We start from the raw sequence: 26668 nt of genomic DNA, 5'->3' as shown, positions 1-26668 counted from the left end.
TTTTAATGCCTGAGATCAATGTTTTAAGCCTTCTTTGTACCCCATATTTTGGTCATTTTTAAGAGGTCAAAAACTGCTTAAATCTGAATTTCCAGTAAAAGCAATTACTATATTTATAACACCATAAAAAAAGGCATTGAATAGTATATTTGCTTTATACAAAAGCCAGTAAAACTCTTTGCTATAAATTAACCCGTTAGGAAAATGAAACTTTTACAGATGAGTCTAAAGGCTAAAGTATGTCCCTGGAAGGTATTTTGAAGTACCCACCTCCACTTCTTCTCCCTCTAGAGGGCCCTGACCTTTGCTGACCTTTAAAAATATGTTTGTTATAGAAGTGAAACCTTGCAAAACAGATCATCTGCTTAAATTAAGTGCAACAATATTGTTTTCAGTTTCACAACTTTGCTCAATCCCAATTTATAAGGTTTTAAAGATATGCAAATACATTTCCTAAATTTTGAAAAAAAAAATATTGGTATGGTTCAGAATTCTACTCAAATAACAGGAATTGCATTTTCAGAACTAAAGGCAGAGAAAAGGCAACTGGTGACTGAAAATTAAGGGAAAATATTTTTTGTCATGTAAGCAAATTTCAGGGCCCTCTAGAGGGAGAAGGAGTGCAGATGGGCACTTCAAAATACATTCACAGGACACTCTTTAGCCTTTAGACCCATCCCTGAAAGTTTCATTTTCCTAACCTAACCCATTTCCTAGATAGCCAAAAGTCAATCAACTAGAATTTTACCATTCTTTCTCTTAATTATTTGGAGGGTTAACTACCCCCCTCCCAAACAACACCACATAATTCCTAGAGCTATGCAATCTTCAAATAGTATAGTTACTTTTCTAGCAATGCCTTTTGCATTGAACCATACTAGGGAAGAACACCAGCCTACTCAGTATATTTTTTATGCTTTGTCTATCCAGACCTATAGCTTAATAATTTGCTCCCTTCAAATGCACTTAAAAAACTTGAATAACAAAATTCGTAGTTCATAATTTACACCAAATTTTTATTGGTTTTGGTTGGTTTATTCCACATAATTCAAAATGGTTAAAAGAAAACAATTAATCATACCATGACTAAAAACTTATTCAATCATTTTTCAATGCATAAACCACTATCCCTAACTAAAAAAATATTAATATGAAATTTATTAATTATATTTATTGATTTTGATTGTTTTTCATCAGTGTTTGTTGAATATGTGACTTGGGAGGAATTGATTGATATTTGTTTGGTATTTTTTTAACCTCTTCTCTTAATTTATTTATTGTGCAAAAGATAAGTAATTAGGTGCCACTTTAGGGTCCATTAAAGGTATTTAGATTAGATATGCAAGTGAAACAATTATTTTTGGAAAGAACATGAAAAACAGCATCAAGAGATAAAATGTTTATTTCAGAAAAAATTTTTGAACTATTTCCAAATGGTCAAATTTAAATTTTGTGGTAAAAAGAAAAAATGAACAGGAAAGAAAAATCAAGAATTTTTTAATAAAAATAGCTATCATAGTTATGGTTAATGATGGGTAAGTAGAACATATTGCTATGAAAAGTAATCTTACTTTAATTGACCACACCAAGGACCCATCATCTTTCTGTATCTTCATATCTCTATTAACGAGTTTTCTAGATAAACGTTTGACTTTAGAGTATCAAACAGTTCGTGCCAGGAGTGACCTGGGAGCGACCCGGCTCAATAGTAAACGAAACTCTAAAAAACGGAACTTCGATGCTAAAAGATACATCAAAAGAATCGAATTTTTATGCTGATTTTAAATATATAAGTTTCATAAAGTTTAGCCTTTGTCATCAATAATTACGAGCCTGAGAAAATTTGCCTTATTTTGGAAAATAGGGGGAAACACCCCCTAAAAGTCATAGGATTTTAACGAAATTCACACCATCACATTCAGCGCATCGGAGAACCTTATAGAAAAAAATTTTCAAGGTCCAATCTACAAAAATGTGGAATTTCATATTTTTTGCCAGAAGACAGATCAAGGATGTGTGTTTATTTATTTGTTTGTTGTTGTTTTTTCCCAGGGGTCATCGTATCGACCAAGTGGTCCTAGAGTGTTGCAAGAGGGCTCACTCTAACGGAAATGAAAAGTTCTAGTTCCCTTTTTAAGTGACTAAAAAAAATGGAGGGCACCTAGGCCCCCTCCCACGCTCATTTTTATCCCAAAGTCAACGGATCAAAATTTTGAAAGAGCCATTTTGTTCTGCATAGTCAAAAACCACAGTAACTATGTCTTTGGGGATCTTACTCCCCCACAGTCCCTGGGGGAGGGGCTGCAAGCTACAAACTTTGACCAATGTTTACATACAGTAATGGTTATTGGGAAGTGTACCGACATTTTCAGGGGGATTTTTTTTGGTTTTGGTATGGGGTTGAGGGGAGAAGGCTGTGCGGGAGGATCTTTCTTTGGAGGAATATTTCATGGGGGAAGAGAAATTCAATGAAAAGGGCGCAGGATTTTCTAGCATTACTATTAAAAAAAACAATGAAAATATAAACATGAAAAAGTTTTTTTCAATTGAAAGTAAGGAGTAGCATTAAAACTTAAAACGAACAGAGATTATTACGCATATGAGGGGTTCTAAAAACACTTTAGCATAAAGAGCGAGGTATTCAGGAGGAGATAAATACTTCGCTCTTTATGCTAAAGTATTTTTAGTAATTTCAACTACTTATTATATGACCTTTCTGATTCAGGGGCCATTCTTAAAGATTTGGGATAAAACTTAATATTTAGTGTGAAGAGCGAGGTATTAACGAGGGGACAACCCCCCTCATATATATAATTAAAAATATAAGAATATAAAAGTTTGTTACGTAAGTTAATTCTTCAGTTACATATATTTTTTACTAATAAAAACGTTCGTTAAAAATTAAAAGTTCTAATTGCCTTTTTAAGTCACTGAAAAATTGGTTGGCCACTAGGCCTCCTTCCCCACCCCTTATTTCTTAAAATTGTCTGATCAAAACTAAGAGAAAGCCATTTAGCCAAAAAAAAAAAGAATTTATATGCAAATTTCATTTTAATAATTTATGTACGGAGAGCCAAAATCAAACATGCATTAATTCAAAAACGTTCAGAAATTAAATAAAAAAACTATTTTTTTTTAACTGAAAGTAAGGAGTGACATTAAAACTTAAAACGAACAGAAATTACTCCGTATATGAAACGGATTGTCTCCTCCGCAATCCCTCGCTCTTTACGCTAAAGTTTGACTCTTTGCCACAATTCTACTTTTTAAAACAATTAAAAACTGTAGCGTAAAGAGCGATGGATTGCGGAGCGGACAATCCATTTCATATACGGAGTAATTTCTGTTCATTTTAAGTTTTAATGTCGCTCCTTATTTTCAGTTAAAAAAACTAGTTTTTTTTTATTTAATAAAGTATAGGGACTAGTAGTCAACTCTGAAGTCAATTTGTTATAAACATATCCTTTCTTAGCAGATCTGTTCAACTTCTTTGCTGGTGCAAAAAGCATGTTATTTGTGGGTGCAACTTTTCTGTTTCAGTGGAACTAACATTGGGTGGATTAGTACTTTTTAGGTTTATCCAATGCTTATCATTTTCACTTGCTACAATTAAATAATAAAAACAAGTTTTTTTTTAACTGAGAGTAAGGAGCAACATTAAAACTTAAAACAAACAGAAATTAGTCCGTATGTGAAAGGGACTGTTCCCTCCTCAATGGCCTGCTAAAGTTTGGCTCTTTCTCTCAACTCCATTTTTTCTAACAGGAAAAATGACTTTAGCATAAAGAGCTAAATCATTTTTATACTACGGTTGTTGAGGAGGGAACAACGCCTGTCACATATGGATTAATTTCTTTTTGTTTTAAGTTATAATGTTGCTCCTTACTTTCAGTTAAAAAAACTTGTTTTTTTAATTTAATTTCTGAACGTGTTTGAATTAATACACGTTCTGATTTTGGCTCTCTGCACATGAATAATTAAAACAAAATTTGCATATTAATTTTTTTTTGGCTAAATGGGTTTCTCATAGTTTTAATCAGTAGATTTTGAGGAAAAAGGAGCAGGGAAGAAGGCCCAGTTGCCCTCCAATTTTTTGGTTACTTAAAAGGCAATTAGAACTTTTAAATTTGTATGAGCAACTAAAAATAATTTAGCGTAAAGAGAGAGGTATTTAGGAGGAGATGAACCCCTCATATGCTTAATATTTTCTGTTGGTTTTAAGTTTTAATTTTGCTCCTTACTTTCAGTTGAAAAACTTTTTCATATTTATTTTTTAATTGTTTTTTGTTTTAAATAATACTAGAAAATGCCATGCCCCCTTCATGGAAATTCTCGTCCCCCATGAGAAATACCTCCATGGAAAGATCCTCCCACGTAAAGCCCTCCCCTCAACCCCCCCACCCACCCAACTGAAAAATTCCCCTGAAAATGTCTCTACACTTCCCAATAACCATTACTATATGTAAACAATGGTCAAAGTTTGTAACTTGCGGCCCTCTCTCGGGGACTGTGAGAGAGTAATTCGTCCCCAAAGACATAGTTATTAGGTTTTTCGACTATGCTGAAAAAATGGCTATCTCGAAATTTTGATCTGTTGATTTTGGGAAAAAATAAGTGTGGAAGGCGGCCTAGGTGCCCTCCAATTCTTGGTCACTTAAAAAGGGCACTAGAACTTTGCATTTCCGTTAGAATGAGCCCTCTCGCGACGCCCTAGGACCACTGGGTTGATGCAACTACCCTGGAGAAAAAAACAAACAACTAAACACGCACCCGTGACTAGTTTTTTGGCAAAAAATACGAAATTCTATATTTTTGTTGATAGGATTCTATGACTTTTACGGGTTGTTTCCCCCTATTTTCCAAAATAAGGCAACTTTTGATGGTAAGGACTCACTGCGATAGAACTTATATAGGCTATTTAAAATCAGCATAAACATCTGATTCTTTTGATGTGTCTATTAGCATCAAAATTCTGTTTTTTAGAGTTTCGTTTACTATTGAGCCGGGTCGCTCTTTACTACATTTCGTTACCACTAACTGTTTGATAGATTGTCCTGTTTTCTGTAGAAGAAAAGAGTTCAGAGCCTCAGCTTTGAGGTCAATGTCTGGTATAGAGGAGAGCTCATTGAAGTCAAAGGTTACAATCCAGCATTCAAAGGAAGATATACCTTCCCTAATGAAAGGTTGAGCTGTTACTTTAGTTTTCTTCTCTTCTGGAAAGTTGGCTTTGACCAACGAGCAAATTACAAAGTAGTTAGAGTTTTTAATCGCTAATGAACATGATGGTTGGTAATGGTTGTAATGGTCCATGAAATTAGGTCAAGCATGCTTTCGCTTTGGTGGGTCAGAATTGTCACTGCTTGTTTTAGGTCTTTATTTGCCATTTGCTCGTTATTTGTTTGATTGAAGTCTCTGGCGATAATAAAAGCTGTAGCTCTGTATTGTCAACAAATATTGTTAATGAAAATTTCTATATATTAAATCAAATTTTTCTTGTTCTTTGCACCCTTGGATAATATGTTACCACTAGAATGAGTTAGCATTCTTAGCCCTTTTAGCGACTCAGGATCAAACAAACCACCTTTTTTTAATTACCAACCTTCTATATAAACGGTGGGGAACTTATCTAATTTACAACACTTGTTCCAAGGGTTCTGGGGTTAAGTTATCCCTGGAGGTAGCCTATAGTTATTTGAATTTATTGACAAGTTTGAACTAGATGGTTATTCCAAAATTTTGACCAGACATCTTTTGAGGGAGAGAAGCTGAAAACACACCTAGAATAAAAAGTTCCTCCTTTTTCGTAATGAGAAATCCTGCATGTAAGAGACAGCAAGTTGAATAATTTACCATTAATACCCTGAGGACATTCTGTCCCTGGAGGCATAGTTACTGGACCTTCTGACTGTTTTGAACAAAATTGTTTTTTTCTAAATTTTTATCAATGATGAGGGAATGGAGTATCTAAAACGGGTAAAGGTGGCTTGGTACCCTCCAATAGCTCTTCAACATCCTCTGAAATTTTCAACTTAATACCTTCAACCATTCCTTAGGTATTGATAATATGTCTTTATGACAATGAGAACACACGCAACGTCTTTTATTGTGTTCAGCATCCCTCTTCAAACCTATAGGTGGTTATTAGGCATAGTTATTTGAACTTTTGATTATTTTGAAGAAAATTTCTATTGAACCATTTCGATCCTGTATATGTGGAGGGATTGCAATTAAAAAGCATGGGAGGGAACCTTCAAAATATTGCTGGTCCTTCTTTTTGATAAATTGGTTGTACATAGATACAGTACCTTTAGATTTAAAATAAACTTACCCCTCAAGATTCTCCAAGGTTTCACCTCAATACCAATAGCCTTTTCAGATACACCCAGAATCAAATATTTCCCCTTTTCCTAACGATAAATTCTGTATGTGAGCAATATGCAAATTGTATAATTTACAATTATTGCCATGGAGCAATGGTGGCTTGGCATTCATTTCTCAACATATCTTGAAATTTTTAGCTTAAGATCCCAGTTGTTCTTTAGATATTGATGATATTCCGTTTTCACAACCACTAAGCACATTGTGTTTTGAATGTGTTTGTCATCCCTCTCAACATTTCCTTAAGGTTTCATCTTACTATCCTAAGCCTTCTTGAAGACCAAGGATCAAACATACCCTTTTTTTATTAAACATCCCTTTATGTTACCCTTATATGTTTGGTCCTTGGACCATTTTGGACAAAATGGCAATAAAATTTTGATCAGCTGTATTTGAGACAAAAAGGGTGGGGGACTGGTTGCCTTTGATCTCTTTTTGCTCTTAAAATGGGAACTAGAACTTTTGATTTCAAATTGAATAAACTTCCTCTGTAGTCTGTACAACCGCCCATTCCGTAAAAACCTTATCTGTTAGCAATCGGCAACTTGCATAACTTACAACCCTTTCCCTGGGTGCTGTTTTCAACTCTGGATTACTTAAAGGTTACTTTGGACAAGGCAATTATCTGAAAATTTGATTGGATGCATTTGGAGAAAAAAGCGTGGGGTGGGGAGACTAGTTCCCCTCTCTTCACTTTTGATTCTTAAAAAGAGCACTAGAACTTCCAGTTTCCAATCAAATGGGCCCCGTCCACAGATTATTCAACGTCCCTTTATTGTTTAAGTGCCTCTGTGGTACAAAAAATAATGGTAAAACATTGAACCCATATGGCCTTTACTATTGGCAACACTATAGTGCTGCCTCTGTTAAACTTTTAGAGAACATTGGGTGGTATGTCAAACAAAATCAAAGCACACTATATGCAAGAGAGTTTTTAAAAGAACCCAACATCAATATGCAAGGAACAGCTAAGGGTGTTAAGTTAAAACTTTAAGGACATGTTAGAAAATGAACAAAGGGCAGTGACCCCTCCCTCTCTTGCCCTTTTAGCTTCTCTCCTCGACACTGATAAAGATCTTGAAAAGCCATTTTATTCAAAATAGTTACAACCTCTAATAGCTGAGCCTCTGTGGATCCCATATCCCTGCTGCCCCCAGGGTAAGGAATGTAAATTATGCAATCTCCAATTCTTACATGCACAGTTTATCATTAAGAGAAGAGGGAAACATCTGATCCTGGATGTTTCCAAAAAGGCTAAGGATATTGAAGCAAAGTTTTGGGAAATGTTAAGAGGTTGGTTGAGCTAAATTAAAAAGAAATTACACATTTCAAAATTATCAAAAAGGCCTATCTGCACTGTCTTGGGAACAGGTAAGAATAATAACTTAAAACTTTCAGAATCTCTACTACTACTGCTGCTATTGTGACTACTTCCAACTGCAATAACTTGCAACTGTGACTGCTATTACATCTATTTGTGACTATTTCCAGGGAATGTATGGGATCAATGGATCCCATACCCCTGCTGCCCCTAGGGTAAGGAATGTAAATTATGCAATTTCTCCAATTCTTACATACAAAGTTTATCATTAGGAGAAGGGGGAAACATCTGATCCTGGATGTTTCCAAAAAGGCTAAGGATATTGAAGCAAAGTTTTGACTGCTATTACATCTTTTTTTGACTATTTCCAGGGAATGGAAGGGAATGTTGAAGTTTGAAACTTTAATGTCGAAAAAAATCATGTTGATGTTTCGATACGTTGTCTAAAGAAATGATGTTGAAATAGGGAATGTTGAATTACTTGAAACATTGGCAATTAAAATTGAACACAAATTAATTTAAAAAAATACTTTTCGAAGTAAATTGTTCAAAGAAATGTAGAGCCATATTACACATAAACCAGCAAAAATAAATTCCTATAATTATTCCCACTCAAAATGACCAGCAATAGCTATTAAAGGATAAATGAAACCTAAAACGAACAGAAATTAAATAAACAATCATATCAAACAAACATTCGACAGGCACTAATATAAATTAATAAATAAATTTTAAAACGCATATAACTTAAATTGAATATGCAAATCAAACATAAAATTGAACAAAAATCACCATAAACAAGAGTTTGTTACTGCCCCATTTCGCAACTGTAATGGTTTTAAGGCCTACTGCTTGATTTGCGCTTTACTAAAACAAGTTATGTCACAAATATTTTCTTTTGGTCTTACAAGATTGAAAACAAAGATTAGAAAGAAATAAAATCTTGAACTGCTGAACTTTTATCAGTTAATATCATAATATACCAAATATTCAGTTTAATTTTATTAGTGCTTTCCAAGGGATGTTCAAGGCACATATAGTTTCCAATAAAATGCAAATGCCACATTAGGCCTTAGGCTTTTACAGTTAAGGATGGAGGCATTAGCCAAACTCGTGTTTGTATTAATTTTTTTGTAGTGATTTCTGTTCAGTGTGCTTAAACTATGTTTGATGGGTCACTTTTGTTGTGTACTGAACAGAAAAACGAATCAACAGCTGTTTAAAATACTCAGACACCTATCTATAAATAAAGGTAGTTGTTGGTAACTGCACTTTTGATTTTTTGTAGTGATTTCTGTTCAGTGTGCTTAAACTATGTTTGATTGGTCACTTTTGTTGTGTACTGAACAGAAAAACGAATCAACAGCTGTTTAAAATACTCAGACACCTATCTATAAATGAAGGTAGTTGTTGGTAACTGCACTTTTGATTTTTTGTAGTGATTTCTGTTCAGTGTGCTTAAACTATGGTTGAAGGATCACTTTTGTTGTGTACTGAACAGAAAAACGAATCAACAGCTGTTTAAAATACTCAGACACCTATCTAGAAATAAAGGTAGTTGTTGGTAACTGCACTTTTGATTTTTTGTAGTGATTTCTGTTCAGTGTGCTTAAACTATGTTTGATGGGTCACTTTTGTTGTGTACTGAACAGAAAAACGAATCAACAGCTGTTTAAAGTACTCAGACACGTATCTTTAAATAAAGGTAGTTGTTGGCAACTGCACTTCTAAAGGTCTGTAGAAGCAAAGTAAAGCCAAAAAACAAAAAAGGGATTTTGAAATCTCGTGGCCTTGTGATGGTTTTGGGGTAAGTAACTAAAGTAGTGACTTTTTATTTTTGTTATTGTATACCTTTGTAGTTGAAAATATAGAAAAAAAGAAACTGGAGAAGATCCATATGGAAAGCCAGGGTTTGTATCACCTTGATATTACCCATGTTTTTCCAGGAGATGATGATGCTACATTGTTAATCGCCCTTGTTTCATATTTATGAGAGATAAGTTTGAATGTCAAGTATGATGTTGATTGCATCATTTATACAGAAAACAAGATTAGATAAAATATTTATTTCAAAAAATTTCTGCAACAAGCCCCAAAGGATCGAATTCACATTTCAGAGTCATAAAAAAAACAATATGAACAGAAAATACTAAAAAAGCACTACTATTAAAAAAACTAGCTAACAATGCCAACGACAACAATATCAGAATGACAAATTATTCCTTAGTCAAAAATATTAAGCTGCAAAATGTCAGCAAGTTAAAAAGGTGAAATGAAATAGGCATTAAAGAAGGTTTAAAAGAGAACTTATAAAAAGAAGGAAGGAACAAAACAGGCAAACAAATATAATATTAGGTATCACCATTAACGACTAAAAAAAAGGGAAGCTAGTGGTTTATTTTATCAGTAATGAAGGGGACATAGTTTTTTTTTATATCTGGAGGTAAAGCAACGAAATTGGACGGTAAACCAATAGGAACGGGCTTAGAAACAGTCCATGGCAAGTGGGGTCTGGATGAGAAGTGTCTTTAGTGTAAAATGGGTTTCTTGCAAGGGTTTGTTATTGCATTTTTGGCAAAACGGAGGCACAGCGTACCACTGATGTGCTCAAGGGTTTCCGATCCAACCTTTTTTTAGAAGGAGCAGGCATGGAACCTTAGCTTCTTTTAGGGGAGATGCCAGGATGACAAATTGGACAAACATATTCAAGATGTGGGCGGACAAAGGAAGTATAAATCCTTAAAGAGAGGGTGCTAAATTTATTTCAGAGCTTAAGCAGGAAAATGGAGGTATTTGCTCTGTGGAAGATATCTTTAATGTGGATATCCTACTTTAAATTCGAATTGTGGCCCCAAGTAAATTAAAGCAGGAAACGGAAATACCTGAGAGGGGGGGGGAGTTAGGGTTGAAAAAATGAGATAAGGCTTTAAGGAAACACATTGGCATTATCTTAGATTTATAGTGGTTTACTCCAATGTCTAAGTCCACAGCGTCGTATGAAATATCATTGAGGATACTCATAGGGCTGCTTATTAAGTTTCTGTTGCAGGTTTCAACAACCGGTAGGTCATCAACAAATTTCCATCTACCCGGAAATGCCTTAGTGAGGCTATTAATCTTAAGTAATAAAAGGAGGGGAACCAGGAGAGCACCATGGGGTACTCCATTGTGGACAGAGAGGGGACTGGAAGAATGATTATGATACTTGATTACCTGTGATCTACTTAATAAGGAGGCAACCAATTTAACCAGGAAAGAATCAATATTGAACTCAGTGACAAGTTTTTCAGCCAATATATTGTGGTTAACTAGGTCAAATGCTTTTGGAAGGCCAGTGGACATTAAATTTAGACAGCAATTAGGTTGTTCGTGGATTTTCCCAAACGAGCCAATAAGAAAAAAAAGTAACGAGAAATAGAAATGGATTTGAGATTACCAAATAGCCTGAAGTCAGTAAGAGGTAGGATTTTTTCTTTCAGCCAGTGTGCAAGGAACCCTTCGTATAGTTGCAAGAATATAGGAGTGGGGGAAATAGGACGAACACCTTCAAAACCGGGCTTTCCGTCTTTCTGTTTTAAGGGAGGTATGAAACGCTGTTTCCATATTTGAAGATTTTTGTGGCAAGACTATTTGGATAGACTCTGTAATCGCATTGAAAAGAACACACAAGGGACTTGAAATGTAGTAACTAAAAGCACTAATAAGAGAAAAGGTGTATCTAAAGGGCAAACACTTGTTTTTCCTAGTTTCCCTGTTCTTTTTTCGATCTGAGATGGAGAAATGGAGGGAAGAGAAGGTGAGAGGTCATATGTTGGTAATTGATAAGACAATGCAGGAAGGCTCTGGACAACGGAAGCGAGGAACCTGTTAGGATTATTAGCAGTAACTTCAGGGCCTTCAGGTAGGTTGAAATTAAGCTTGTCTAGACTCCCACCGCACAACTGTTTTACCTCGAAATACCAATTTTTTTGTTTATTAGTAAGCAATTCTTCGACCTTACTTTTGTAGTAAGACCGAGCAGATTTAGGTATTTTCCTTTGAATTGTTTTTCTCAGTTTATTAGCAACAGCTGGACCAGGTCCCTATTAGTCTCTTTGTTGGTGTCAGGAAGGTTTCCAAAGTTTTCGATTTTAGCCAAAAAAAGTCCCTATTTTGATTCCTTGAACCTGTGCATTGTGCACAATGTCATTGATGATGCTCATAAATAATTATTGAATCACGATAATAATCATATCATGATCATGTAAATAATGATCATTAATTTTTTTTTATTATTAGTTTCTGTTCGATTTTGATTGCCAAAGTTTCAAGTTTTTCAACATTCCCCATTTCAACATCAATTTCTTTTTCAAAATCAAAACATCAAAGTGGCGCTTTTTTCAACTTTAAAGATTAAAGTTAAACATTCCCTGAAAGTAGTCATAAATAGAAGTAGTAGAGGTTGCAAGCAGTTACAGTTGCAAGTTGTCGCAGTTGGAAGTAGACACAGTCAGTTGCAACCAGTCTCATTTGGAGCTGCAGTAGTGGCTGTAGTGGTCAGGGCCCTGAGATATTCAAGCTATTACCCTTACCTGTTCCTATCACAGTGAAGGTAGGCTTTTTGATTACTTTGATATATGTAATTTCTTTTGGTTTAATTCATCCTAACCCTCAACATTTGCCGAAATTTTGCCTAAATACCCTTAACTGTTTTGTACATACCTAGGATCACACATTGCACCCTTTCCTCACTATAAATTATGCAGGTAAAAACGGACAAATTGCATAATTTAGATTTCTTACCTGGGGGCTGCGGGGTTATGGCATCCACAGATGCTTAAGTATTTAAGTTGTAACTGTTTGGAATAAAATGGCCTTTTAAGGTCTTTCTCAGTTTTAAGGAGAGGATTTAAAAGGGCAAGAAGGAGGGGTAGTTGTTGTTCATTCCTTTTTCAACATGCCTTTAAAGTTTCCATATTAAACCCTTAGTCCTTTCTTAGATATTTATGTTGTGTCATTTTGAAACCTTATATGTTAATACTGGGCTGCTTGCAAAACTTACAGGCATTGCCCCGGGGGTTCTGGGGTTTTGTTAACCCCGGAGGTATAGTTATTTGACCTTTTGACTATTTTCAACAAAATGGTTGTCTCAAGATTTTAGTCGGATACATTTGGAAAAGAGGGCGTGTTAGAGGGGAACTACTTGCCCTCCAATCAGGGGAAAAGAGGGCGTGGGGTCTTAGCTCCCTATGAGATCACTTTTGGCTTTTAAAAAGGGTGCTAGAACTTCCAATTTCTAGTCGAATGAGCCCGTCCGAAGTTCATACGACCAACCCTTCCATATGAAGTGCCTCTTGGGAAAAATATTAAATAAATAGATAATAAAAGATTGAAGCACTATGGCTCTTTACTATATGCAAAACTATGGCGTTGTCTCTGATGATAGTAATCTGTAATTGTTTTTATTTATTTTTCTTTTAGTTATATTTCAGTTGCTGCAAATTTTAGACTGCATAAAACTAACCCTTTTCTACAGATTAATTTAAAAAAATCTTTTTCCACTTAAGAACACTTCCAGGAATGAATATCAGCATATATACTAAACTGTCAATTCAGATTCATTTTTATGGCACTTGGTATTAACCAAGTGACATATAGCGATCACGAATTCTGTCGGTCTGTCTGTCTGTCGTTCTGTCGGTCTATCCCGGTTTTGCTACTTTAGGCACTTCCAGGTAAGCTAGGACGATGAAATTTGACAGGCGTATCAGGGGCCGGACCAGATTAAATTAACAATAGTCGTTTTCGCGATTTGACCATCTGGGGGGGGGGTGGTCGGTTAATTCGGAAAAATAGAAAAAATGAACTATTTATAACTTACGAACGGATGATGGGATCTAAATGAAATTTGATTTTTGGAAGGATATCGTGTCTCGGAGCTCTTATTTTAAATTCCGACTGAATCAGGTGAAGGGAAAGTTGAGGGGGGGTGGAACCTAAAATCTTGGAAAACGCTTAGAGGGGAGGGATGGGGATGAAAGTTGGTGAGAAAAATAAGCACAAGTCTTAGATACGGGATTGATATAACCGGAAGGGATCTGCTCTCTTTGGGGGAGTTGGGGGAGGGTTCATTCTAAAAAATTAGAAAAAATGAAGTATTTTTGACTTACGAAAGAGTGATCGTACCTTAATGAAATTTTATATTTAGCAGGACCTCGAAACTCAGATCTCTTATTTTAAATCCCGACCGGATCCAGTGTCATTAGGGGGGGGGACCGGAAATCTTGGAAACGCTTAAAGCGGAGAGATCAGGATGAAACTTGATGGAAAGAATAAGCACAAGTCCAAGATAGGTGGCTTACATAACCAGACCGGATCCGCCGTCTTTGGCGGATTTGGGGGGGGGGGAGTAATTCGGAAAAATTAGAAAAAATGAGGTATTTGTAACTTAGGAGCTGGGTGATCAGATATTAATGAAAATTTATATCTAGAAGGATCTTGTGCTTTAGAACTCTCATTGTAAATCTTGACCAGATCCGGTGACATTGAAGGAAGTTGGAGGGGGAACCCGGAATTCTTGGAAAACGTGAAAATAGATCTATCTTACGAATGGATGTTTGGATCTTAATGAAGCTTGATATATAGAAGAATCTTATGTCTCGGATTCTCCATTTTCAATTCGAATCGGATCTGGGGACATAGAGGGTTGGAGGGGGAAACTGAAGTCTTGGAAACCAGAAATCTCGGAAAACCCTTAGAGTGGAGAGATCAGGATGAAACTTGATGGGAAGAATAAGCACAAGTTATAGATACGAGATTAACATAATTGGTACGGATCCGTTCTCTTTGAGGGAGCTGGGGGTTGTTAATTTGGAAAAATCAGAAAAATTGAGGTATTTTTAACTTAAAACGGGTGCCCGGATCTTAATGAAATTTGATATTTAGAAGGGACTCGTGTCTCAGAGCTCTTGTTTCAAATCCCGGCCAGATCTTTTGACATTTGAGGGAGTTGGATGGGGAAACCGGAAATCTTGGAAAACGCTTTTAAATGTCGTAGATACGTGATTGACGTAACCGGACTGGATCCGCTCTCCTTTGTGGAGTTAGTTTGTGGGGTTCAGTGCTTTGGCGAGTTTGGTGCTTCTGGACGTGCTAGGACGATGAAAATTGGTAGGCGTGTCAGGGAGCTGCACAAATTGACTTAATAATTTCGTTTTCCCCGATTCGACCATCTGGGGGTGAAGGGAGAGGAAAAATTGAGGTATTTTTAACTTACGAGTGGGTGATAGGATTTTATTGAATTTTGATATTTAGAAGGACCTCGTGACTCAGAGCTCTTATTTTAAATCCCTACCGGCACTAAGCCTCTGATTTTCCTTTTAAAGCAATCTATTGATTCTTAGAATTTTGCTAGAGCTCATACCATATGAGCTCTTGCTTCTTGGCCCTTCGACCTCGTCATAAGTGGCATATGAGCTCTTAGCTCTTGTTTTTGTTTCTTTTCAATAGCTTTGGCTATTATGATAATTTCCTATTTCTTTTTTACATTTTGAGAAGTAAAAACACATTGCTCGAAATAAGGATTGTTTTCAGTGGAGTCCAAATTATGTTCTGGCCTTTAGAAGAGACTGGGGCGTCAAGAAGTTTAGTTAAATGTTCTGTCCATCGGCGTTGTAGCGTAGTTTAATGCCTAGAAAAGGGTCCCTTAAATACTTACATTAGAAAAAAATTTTGTTTTTTACTTTTGTAGATTCAAATGCTTAAATCATTGATTTAGATTGTATTAGATTTAGATTTGTTGTATTAGATTGATTTTATTGTATTCTATAGATTTGTATTAGATTGTATTGATTTACATTGTATTAGATTTCAAGTAATGGATTTAATAATTGACCTGTGAGTTTTTAATTGATTTTTTAAATTTTATACCGTGGTCTAAAAGCTTTAGATAAGACAATAAGTTACATTCTAGGGTCCCGCTAAGGCCTCAAAATGAAATTTTAGCCGGAAGAAATCGTTATTTGGAAAGAACAAACAAAAACCCGTTAAGTTCCTAGCTAAATTATGTTAAAAACCATAAATAGCACAAAACAACGTACCTAATTGTAACACTTTAATCTATTTAGCATTTTTCCCTTAGAAGTAGCCAACTACCATCTATTACCCACAATGTTTCAATTAATCAGATTATCCTTTTTCTTTCCATTGTTATCCAATTTTGTAGACCATTTTATAAATAATATTTCTACCCCGTGTTACAATCAATCACAAGCGAAAAAGGATATTCTCAATGAAGAAACCTGTTTGAACAAAAAATCCATGATTTGTCGTAAAGTTTGATTAAATTGAGAAAATATAATACGGGACTATCAAGGGGGGGGGTGTTGTCATGACAGTTACTATGATATTTGTAAGAAAAAAAACATGAGATAACGGTGGTGCCTGTAATAGCTTTTTTTTTGAACTATCAAACTAATAGCTTCAATTTTCGTAGTTTTAATTGTATAATAATAGCCTAAATCTGTAGACCAATACTCCTGTGTTTTTCAGAACACAATCGAGAAGTTTGCTCTACGATTTATGAAGATGGGTTTCATAGCCACAAAGACAAATAACGGTTGACAAAATGCATTGGACTTATTATATTATAATTAATTTGGGCTATATATTATTATATATAGTCCAAATTAATTATAATTTGGGCTATATATTATTATATAAACTGAAGTATTATATTTTTTCATATTTTGGTATATTTCATTGAGACTAATCTAATTTCACTTCTCGAGTGTTCGGAATATTGGGCTCTGAAGGAGTACCTAGCAAATACCTCCAATTTTCACAGTTTTAATTGTAATATAGTGGTCTAAAACTGGGTGGCCTTTCCCTCTTGTCCTAGATGAAGCCCGGTAGGTTGTTTTATCTTGTAAATAAGAAATCAGTGTAAATTTTGAGCATTCCATGCTTAGATTGTTAACACTTATTAATAAATATCTTTTTATTCTCTTTTCAAATGCCAAATCTATGTTTTGCATTCTGCCTTCCCCCCATCCCCGTTGGTCCTAGATATTGCCCTATAGAATATGTTTTTATGTAATCTTGTTTGACCTGATGTTTTGATTTTTTTTTTCTGGTTTCTTGGCATGTCAAAAGCATTTTCTTTATCTGATTGTAAAGGCATTCAAGATCAGGTAGATATTGAATATTATTTTAAAACGTGATAAGAATGGAAGTAATTATTATAATATAATTAATAGAAACGTGCTATATATTACAAAGTAATAATTTTCTTGTTTTATAATTTTAGTCGTCTTTCAGTTTTGCCTTGGTCTATATCTCAGATCATCAGGGGGGAGGATATCGTCAAAATGTGCAGATATTAAGGAATCTAATGTTACCATTATTGCATTATCTCCTTCTCCTCCAGATGGATAGAGATATAGATCACTATATACTCACAAACTGTGTATTCGACCTCCTAACTCTTTCGTGTTTTTTTTGTGTTTTTTTTTTGTTTTTGTACAACAAACAATAATGAATAGATTGGCAGAAAAGAGTCACAACATTCTAAACAATAGAGAAAAGGCTGGCCTGTATATCTATCCATCTGGGGGAGGGGTTGTTGTTGTAAGTGAACTGGTGCAACTTATCATTGAAATAAATGAGTATTTATGTTAATAATAATGAACAAGGTGTCTTTTGAAGGGTTCAATATAAAATTTGCGAATGGAGCAATCAATACATTGGTAATGAGCTTAAAAGATCTATCAGGGAGTTTTTCTCACATTCTTTGTAGCTAAGTAACAGATGAGATTTGAAATTTACCCTAGTCTGAGAGGAATATCATTTGATTCCCTATGTAATTGTTTTCCCAAATGAAACAGTTTCTGCTGTTATAAATGCAGTAAATTCACTGCAATATGGCAGAGATTAGGTGATAGACAAAGTAGGTAATTCTGAAGCACAGAAGTGAATTTGGAAAAAAACACCTAAAAGTTCTAAAACTACTTCAAAACAATCATGTCTTTGTAATTATTATAAGTCAGTTGTATTGATATAACTTAAATGGGGTTTTACTATTATTTGCTTATGTGAAACATAATGGGAATATACATAGTGGACCGCATCTTTGGCCACCAGGGGAGGAGGGTAAACAAAAGAACCTCTTAAGGATAATATTAATGAGTATTTATGATTGTTTTAAAGCTATTCCCAGATTTTTGTTTAGCTTTGTTCAAATCATCCCTTTTGCTTAAGAAGTGCATAAAAAAGAAAAATTATTTCAGTATATTTATGATTTTTTTTTTTTTTTTCAGGAATTATTCTAGTTTCAAGTTACAAATCAGATCGATACATAGTTATTAAGGAATTTGAACAAAGAAAAAATTGTCAGCATTAAATCACAACTACATCAGTTATATACATCTAGTAGAAATATAAATTAGCACTCATATAAAAAATTATTAGTACTTCTATAAGAATTATTAACACTTGTATAAAAATTAGTAAACAAAAAAAATGTAAAAAATGGGCATTTCAGTATGTTTTAGTATTCAATCTTAAGGAAATGAAAGTAACCAATAACAAAATTTAAACCCTTGGCCCTTGTGCTTAAGAAGTGCCTAAAAAAATATATACAATTCTGTATCTTTGGCCCTGTTGAGGCCACAAACATTTGCTGATTATATGGGCACATCATTGTCTTTTGTGCTGATTTCTCACTGTCAGCTAGTTTATAATGCTGGTTGAAGCCAATTTGAACATAACTAATCAAAATTTTAAACTATTCTAGACATTGACTATAGCACAGGGCTATATTTGGTTCTACTAGAGGTTGTCAAAACCTCTCGGTTGTCAAAAGTGGGCGTGTGCAATATATATCAACCGGTTTATTGTATTTTGTTGAAAATTTCATGAACTAATTAAAAGATACAATGTATATCCACAGTGTTAGAAATAGTGTATGCAAAATGTGAAATGTCTCCGGAACAGTTATAGGCATTAAGTTGAAACTTAATCCCTTGTAAATGTTTAAATAAATAAATATTGAAACGAGTACAAATTAAACTTAATATTCAAGTAAACTCTTAAACGAAAAAAAATACTTCAAGCAGGAGTTCAGCTGCTGCCCACAACCACTCTTCTAACCATTTAGAGTACGAAAGCATATAGTGTCATTTCCGCTTTACTGACAACAAATTATACTATGTTTTTATATGATATAGAATTGTAATAATTTTTTATTTTTGGGATTTTGAAAAATAAAGCGGGAAAAAATATTGAATTATTGAGATTCCAGGAAATAATAGCATTATATATTAAATATTAAGTTCATGTTCATTAATTCTTTCCAGTCATCTTGGTTATTATAGTGATTTTTTTTTTATCTGTCGTCGTTGATTTCAAATTTCTGTTCATTTTGAGTTTTATTTACTTTTTGTAATTTCTGTTCGTTTTCAGTTTGAGCTATTATAGGACTTTATTTCCGTTGTTCTTAAGTTTGATATGGCTCTCTACTCTTATTTGGAAAGTTAAAAAAAAATTCCATATGAGGGTAGCTGGCCCCTTCTGAGCTGCTTACTTTTTGGTTTTTGCCTTCAATGGAAGCTAAATTTACTTATCAATATTACAGGCTGGATAATTAATACTGACCGAGTCAAATGGCATATATGCCAGAATTTATTTTGGCAAGAGCTTCATTTTTTTTATAGGAATGTAATTTATAGGCTATAATTTGTTGTATTATATGATACTATTATATAATATAATTTTATAATATAATTTATATAAATTCCTTGTGTTTCAGGTATTACAGCTATGGATAATCTTCCAAATGAAATCCTGCAAAAAATTTTCAGTTTTTTGTCTGGACCATCCTTATTTTATGCTGGAATGGTTTCTGCAAGATGGCGATCCATAATATATGGGTTTTACCTGAAGGAAAGCGTAAGCAAGAAATTTACTACTACTACTAACAACTCAACTCAGCACCGAGCCACCTAAGGCCAATACAGCTACACACGCTCCTCCTCCATCCCAATCTATTCAAAGCCTCCCTCTTTCCACCCTCCCAGGAAGTTCCCATTTCCCTTAAATCTCTTTTATACCATCCTCCCACCCAAGACAAGGACGACCTGTTTTCCGTTCGAAAATGACATCTTCGGCATACTGTTCAGCAAGAAATTTTGCTGCTTGAAATGTTTTTTTTTTCAGCTTTTTAAAATAGTGAGTTGGGAAAAATGATATACATTTCTACATAGCTTCATGATTTTGAACAACGAATACTCACTATACCTACTGTTTTTTTTTTTTTTGTTTTTTAGCAATAAGGAAGAGCCAAGAGTCCTTGAAGATTTAATCCATTTTAATATATAGACTAAGTGCAATTAAGCTTATTTGGTGTTACTTATAACAGGTTTGATAATTTGGTCCAAGCTGTATTGAACATCTTTCAAATAATATCCATTTTCGACGTAATACCTAAAATTATGTATCCTTTCCCAACACCACACTGTATTTTTATGACGAACAATAAGCGTTGAAATGGGATAAGTCCATTTTATCTAGACAGTGAAAACAGGTACAAAAGTCTAGACATTTCGATCACATATATAGCGATCGTCATCAGTAGAAATACATAAGTATTAAAATTAGAGCTAACATATTTATACAAAACAAAATAATTAACTTTCGGATCATTCACTAGATTTTTAATAGAACACTCATTATAAGACAGAGAAGACTTTGCCATTATCATTGGAAATTCATTTTACATTTAGGTAAGATTAAAGGAGAAAATTTACATCTCTAGAATTTTGAATGAACCCTGTCACTGAACTCTCTCAGAAAAATTTAGTGAATGACCCGGAAGTTAACTATTTTGTCTTGTATAACATGTTACAATATTATAGTTTATAATTAATAATAGTTTCAGGTTCTTCCAATTTATATTGAAAAAAAAAATTCTTGAAAACGTTTTAATGAAGCACGTATTTCCCAAGTGAATTCAAATAGAGTAATATTGGGCATGTGTGTGGCCATAACCTATAAATAATTTTTGAAGCTTTTGTTTTGATAAAACTAAATTAAAGTTTAAAATTGTTAATCTGTTAAAAGTTTTTGTTAAAGAGCTAAAAATTTTGGAAATTCCAAAAGTTTATCCTTCTGATAATAGAAACAAAAAATACCATAAACGCTGATAAATATACAGCTTACTTTGGGCAAAAGCTGAAATGCAGTTATTTTCCAATGCCCACATTTGCTTAAAGTTTCTGTATTGCCGATGGGTTTATAAAATAGAGAGCCAATGTCATTGAAGCATGATTCTCGGTACTCTAGAAAGGTAAGTATCTGTGAATTTAATGCATCTATCTGTACAAGTAAACTCTAGAAACTTTCGGGCTGTATCTGTGCATCTATTACAATTAAAAATATATAGAAAAGCCACTTTCCACTAAACCTATCATTACAAGATGAGAAAAAAAATACCCGAGAAGAAGAAAAGGCGAGGATATTTACAGACAGTGAAAATGGAAGGCAAACATTTCGGTCGAGACCTCTGCTTGACCGTCCTTGGTGTAAAAATAAAAAAGGACCTTAAAAACGCAACTAAACTAAATAAAACCTAAACCGTAAAAATCACTACTAAAATAAAAGTAAGACGCTTTCCAAGTAGCGGTGGAAGAGTAACTGAATAAAAAAATCAAGCGATGAACGGCAAATCAAGAGAATTTGTCCCGGTCGTCATTTGTATCCCGATGTCCCGGTTTGTAATTTCGTCAGTCGACAAACATGACGTCAGTCGACACACAAACATGACGTCACTCGACAGACACACAGACAACTTATATATATATATATATATATATATATATATATATATATATATATATATATATATATATATATATATATATATATATATATATATATATATCCGAGTTCATTTTATTTAATACTTTTTAAATCTCAGACGATTTTTCAATGACGTCAGTCGACACACAAACATGACGTCAGTCGACACACAAACATGACGTCACTCGACAGACACACAGACAACTTATTTATATATATATATATATATATATATATATATATATATATATATATATATATATATATATATATATATATATATATATATATATATATATATATATATATATATATATATCCGAGTTCATTTTATTTAATACTTTTTAAATCCAATCTCTTACCAGGTCTGGTGTCATCTAACATTTTACTAGGTTGCGAAACAATATAATGTCAAAAAGAAAAGTATGAATTTATTAACTCATTATAAATTGGGCTCAAATAAGCTTCTTTCGTATCTCTATTAAGGGTTACATTTTTGTGTATATATTTCTTGATTTAGACTGCCTCTCTGAAAACTTGGAATGGATTAGGTAAAGGGGTGGAAAACTGCAATAAACTTCCAGAAATTATTAGAAATCCGTAGAAATCTTTGAAAATCCATAGAAATTCTTGGTATAGATTAGGTAAAGGAGTTGAAAACTCTGCGAAAAAATTCCCGGAAATTATTTAAAAATTCATAATTTGACAAAAAATACTTGAGGACTCAGTTAATGTGTCAATTTTTGTGTATATATTTCTTGATTTCGGCCGCCTCTCTAAAAACTTGAAATAGATTAAGCAAAGGATTTGAAAACTCTGTAATAAACTTCCAGAAATTATTTTTAAATTCAGAATTTGACAAGAAACACTTGACTATTTCAGTTAGTGTGCCAATCCTTAGACTTTGCGTCAACTGACGCTTTTCCTTGCTGTGATATCTTGTATCGTTCCCCAAAGTCATTTTATTGTCATCAATGAAAGGGTGCTCATTTTTGAAGTGAGAGGGTTTCTTTGCTACAGTTTCAAATTACATTGTGTTGTAATAATATTGGTATTTGGTGTATTTCTTTCGAACTTTTACGCACGAGTTCAAAACATTATTTTCTCTTTAAACTAAATCAACCATTGAAGTATTAGCTAATATCATTTAAACCTTATTAAGCCCTTGACTTGGAAAGTTTGAAATAACTCGGCTAAATTCGTCACAATTTTGAAACATTTAATCAAATAAGCACCTAAATATGGAAAATTCACCATTTTTATTCGGGAGGGGGGTATTTTTTGGGTGCCTTGGCCTCTATGTGGTTTTTGAATTTCTACTGCTGTCATAGTTTGATACTGCTGTCATAGATTGATACTAACGTATGATATTCATGTCGATTATGCCTCAAGTACTGATGTACTGAACAGAGTTGTCTTAACGCTTTTAAAAAGTTGCATCATTAATTTACTTGTACACTATATAAGAATAAAGACAAAGGGTGAAGCAGGGATGTCTTTCGTGAAAGTTTAAAGGACCTGTCCCTTTTTCTACAGAGAGAATATGTGAAAACAAAAAACCCAGATATATTGACTTGAAGCATCAAATCCCATGCCAAAATTATAATCCCCCTCGAAAAGACTGCGGGTGGTTATCTTATAGGTAGTTCTCTTCATAGTCACATATAATGTCATTTTCTCTTTAATTAAGTGATAGTAGCAACTCTGCCTATGCCTGTGTGAATCTCGAAGACATATACCAAAAATGCTTCTGGCCTAATCTTTTACATTTTAGCTGTTAGGCTTCCTTATTCAGCTTGACCTGAAGGATACATCACATCATTTGCTAAACAATGTCAGGCATGGATCACCGTGGCTTCACGGTGTTAGAGGCCTTTCCCCCCCCCCAACGAAAAAAATGGCATTAAAAATTACTTTTATTTGGCCCCCCCTCACCTCTGTTTGTTAGACCTGTTTGCATGCATTATGGCTAGTAAAGAGTAGTTTATTCCCTGTAAAATTGTGTTACAAACGAAAATAACGAAAAGTATTTTGCAAAACAAAGAGAAAATCTCTGAAATTGGGTAAAAATATTTTTTTTTTTTTTTTTTGCCACAATCTCTCCAAGGAAAGCCTTTTGGCCTTGATCGCAAGCATGGCCTTAAAAAGATAACGAATTGACTTCTATATAAAGCAGCGAAGACCACACTGCCTTTCCATCACAAACACCAAAAGCATAAAGAACAATAGGATATTTTCGCAAGACAGTGGGAAACAAATTAGAATGAATATTTCGGTCCATGTCCAAGGGCCGTCCTCAGCGAGAAATAAATATATAAGAAGAAAAACTTATAACAGGATACAGTCAATGCAACTAAAATGAAGAATTTTTAAAAACAGTCCCAGCATCCTTACCTCAGCGAAGTTCAACCAGCACTGATAAACAAATTGTGATGAAACGATGCAATCCATTAAAATGAAAGAGAATGATTTAAAAACGCGTTTTTATGGTTAATCTTGTTTTTTTTGGCTGCTGATCTCGGAGGTCTACTTGTGAAAGGTTCTGTGTTAATATCTATCGTTTTTTTGTAAAAAATTTTAAGATTGTTTTTAAGTAAATTTGTGCATAGAGCAGCTAGTGAATATTCTCCCAAGTCCCTATTTAGGGAAATATTATTATTGATCTCAAGTCTGATTTCAATTGCTTTTCGAACTACTTGCTTAATGGCTAGGTCATTACTAATAAGGGCGGATTCTTCAAAAAGTGTTTTGTGGCTAGGATTTTTAAAAGTATGGCTGCTTAAAGCAGAATCAAAAGAACGGAAGTAATATTAGGATTTAGAGCTTTGGTGATATCATCTTTATGCTGCTGTAGGCGTTTCTCTAAGTTCTGGTAAGTTCTCCTTCGATAGAATCTGCCACAATCGCATGGTATTTGACAGACATCTCTTTGGCGAGTAACTGGAGTTTTATCTTTACCAGAATTTAGGAGATTTGTGATTTTCAAATTGTTGGTAAATACATTATACAGATTATTTTTTTGCATACTTTTTTAAGATTCCCAGCGGTTTCTCATATATATGGGAGGTAAATTATGTTTGAGGGCTTATCACGATTCTCACATGGTAAATTATCTTTGATTTTACGGGAGTGTCTTTTCAGTCCAGGGTTGATTACAATATCTATATATATATATAATGGTACTGTCCGGTTGTCAGTCCGTCTGTCTGTCACTAAGTATGACGTCAATATATAAAAAACTAACTAAAAGAAACTTAAAAGAATTAAAAATTATCTTCTATAAAAAAACTGAAAAAAGAAAAAAAGGAAACAAAACTAAAAAGCTAAAATAGAGAAAACAACTAAAGAAAAGAAAAGAAAAGAAGAAACTTAAAAAAACTAAAAATAAGGCAAACTAATAAAAAAGAAAAAAGAAAAAACTAAAAAAAAGAAAGACTAAAAGAGAAAAAATAGGTAAAAAAAAAAACTAAAACTAAACAAAAAAAACAAAAAAGGAAAAAAATAAAAAACTAAAAAAAGATGAAACTAAAAAAAAGAAAAAACTAAAAAAGAAAAATACTAAAAAGAAAAAACTAAAAAAAGGAAAAGCTAAAAAAACAAAAATAGGAAAAACTAAAAAAGAAAAATAACAAAAGAACAACTAAAATAAAAGACAAAAACTAAAGAAAAAATTAAAAAACCTAAATTAGGTAAAAACTAAAAATAAAAAGAAAAAAAGAAAAATTAAAAAACTACAAAAAAGAAAAAACTAACAAAAAAAAAGAAAAAACTAAAAAATCTATATATATAAAAATAAGTTGTCTGTCTGTCTGTGGATGGATCAGGTGACGTCACCTGAAAAAACTGGATCAGGTGACGTCAAAACTGAAAAAACTAAAAAAAGGCAAAAACTACAAAAAAAAACTAAAAACAAATAAAAAAAAAAAAAAAGCTAAAAAACTAAAAAAACTAAAAAAAGGCAAAAACTAAAAAAAAAACTAAAAACTAATAAAAAAGCTAAAAAACTAAAAAAAGGCAAAAACTACAAAAAAAACTAAAAACTAATAAAAAAAATAAAAAAGCTAAAAAACTAAAAAAACTAAAAAAAACTAAAAAAAGGTAAAAAACTAAAAAAACTAAAAACTAAAAAAAACTAAAAAAAAAGGAAAAAACTGAAAAATAAGCTAAAATAAAGGTAAAAACCAATAAAAAACTAAAAAAAAAACTGAAAAAACTAAAAAAAGGCAAAAACTACAAAAAAAAACTAAAAACTAATAAAAAAAGTAAAAAAGCTAAAAAACTAAAAAAACTAAAAAAACTAAAAAAAGGTAAAAAACTAAAAAAAAATAAAAAATAAAAAAAAACTAAAAAAAAGGAAAAAACTGAAAAATAAGCTAAAATAAAGGTAAAAACCAATAAAAAACTAAAAAGAAAAAAAGGAAAAAACTAAAAAAAAAATTCATCTAAAAAACTAAAAAAAACTAAAAAAGGTAAAAACTAAAAGAACTAAAAACGAAAAAAATAAATGACGACACTCAAAGAGAAAGCGACCAGGACAAAAGGAATGTTCGATTAGCAATCAACAAAGCACCGGGACACAGGGAGTATAAATGACGACCAGGACATAAGTAAAAAAAACAAACTATCTATATATATAAAAATAAGTTGTCTGTGGATCTGTGGATCGTGGATCAGGTGACGTCACCTGAAAAAACTGGATCAGGTGACGTCAAAACTGAAAAAACTAAAAAAAGGCAAAAACTACAAAAAAAACTAAAAACTAATAAAAAAATAAAAAAGCTAAAAAACTAAAAAAACTAAAAAAAAGGCAAAAACTACAAAAAAAACTAAAAACTAATAAAAAAGCTAAAAAACTAAAAAAACTAAAAAAAAGGCAAAAACTACAAAAAAAAACTAAAAACTAATAAATTAAATAAAAAAGCTAAAAAACTAAAAAAACTAAAAAAAGGTAAAAAACTAAAAAAACTAAAAACTAAAAAAAACTAAAAAAAAGGAAAAAACTGAAAAATAAGCTAAAATAAAGGTAAAAACCAATAAAAAACTAAAAAAAAACTGAAAAAACTAAAAAAAGGCAAAAACTACAAAAAAACTAAAAACTAATAAAAAAAGTAAAAAAGCTAAAAAACTAAAAAAACT

General features: G+C 33.0%; 1 protein-coding gene across 6 annotated transcripts in view; it reads left to right on the top strand.

The window, feature by feature from the left end:
• Positions 1–26668, top strand: part of LOC136025410 (uncharacterized) — a 70338-nt gene that overhangs the window by 27431 nt on the left and 16239 nt on the right. For 2 of the 6 annotated variants that reach the window (XM_065701428.1, XM_065701426.1), the window contains one exon: positions 19485–19624. In XM_065701428.1, coding sequence (XP_065557500.1) covers positions 19496–19624 — 129 coding nt within the window. In that variant the 5' untranslated portion in view covers positions 19485–19495. Of the gene's footprint in view, positions 1–5091; positions 5184–10730; positions 11160–11185; positions 11601–12033; positions 12291–19484; positions 19625–26668 lie in introns of those variants that run through there. The other 4 variants (XM_065701424.1, XM_065701425.1, XM_065701429.1 and 1 more) reach the window with 4 other exon arrangements.

The sequence above is a fragment of the Artemia franciscana genome, chromosome 3 (genome assembly GCF_032884065.1).
Source record: "Artemia franciscana chromosome 3, ASM3288406v1, whole genome shotgun sequence".
Classification (NCBI taxonomy): domain Eukaryota; kingdom Metazoa; phylum Arthropoda; class Branchiopoda; order Anostraca; family Artemiidae; genus Artemia; species Artemia franciscana.
This window is presented reverse-complemented; position numbering and strand designations above follow the sequence as displayed.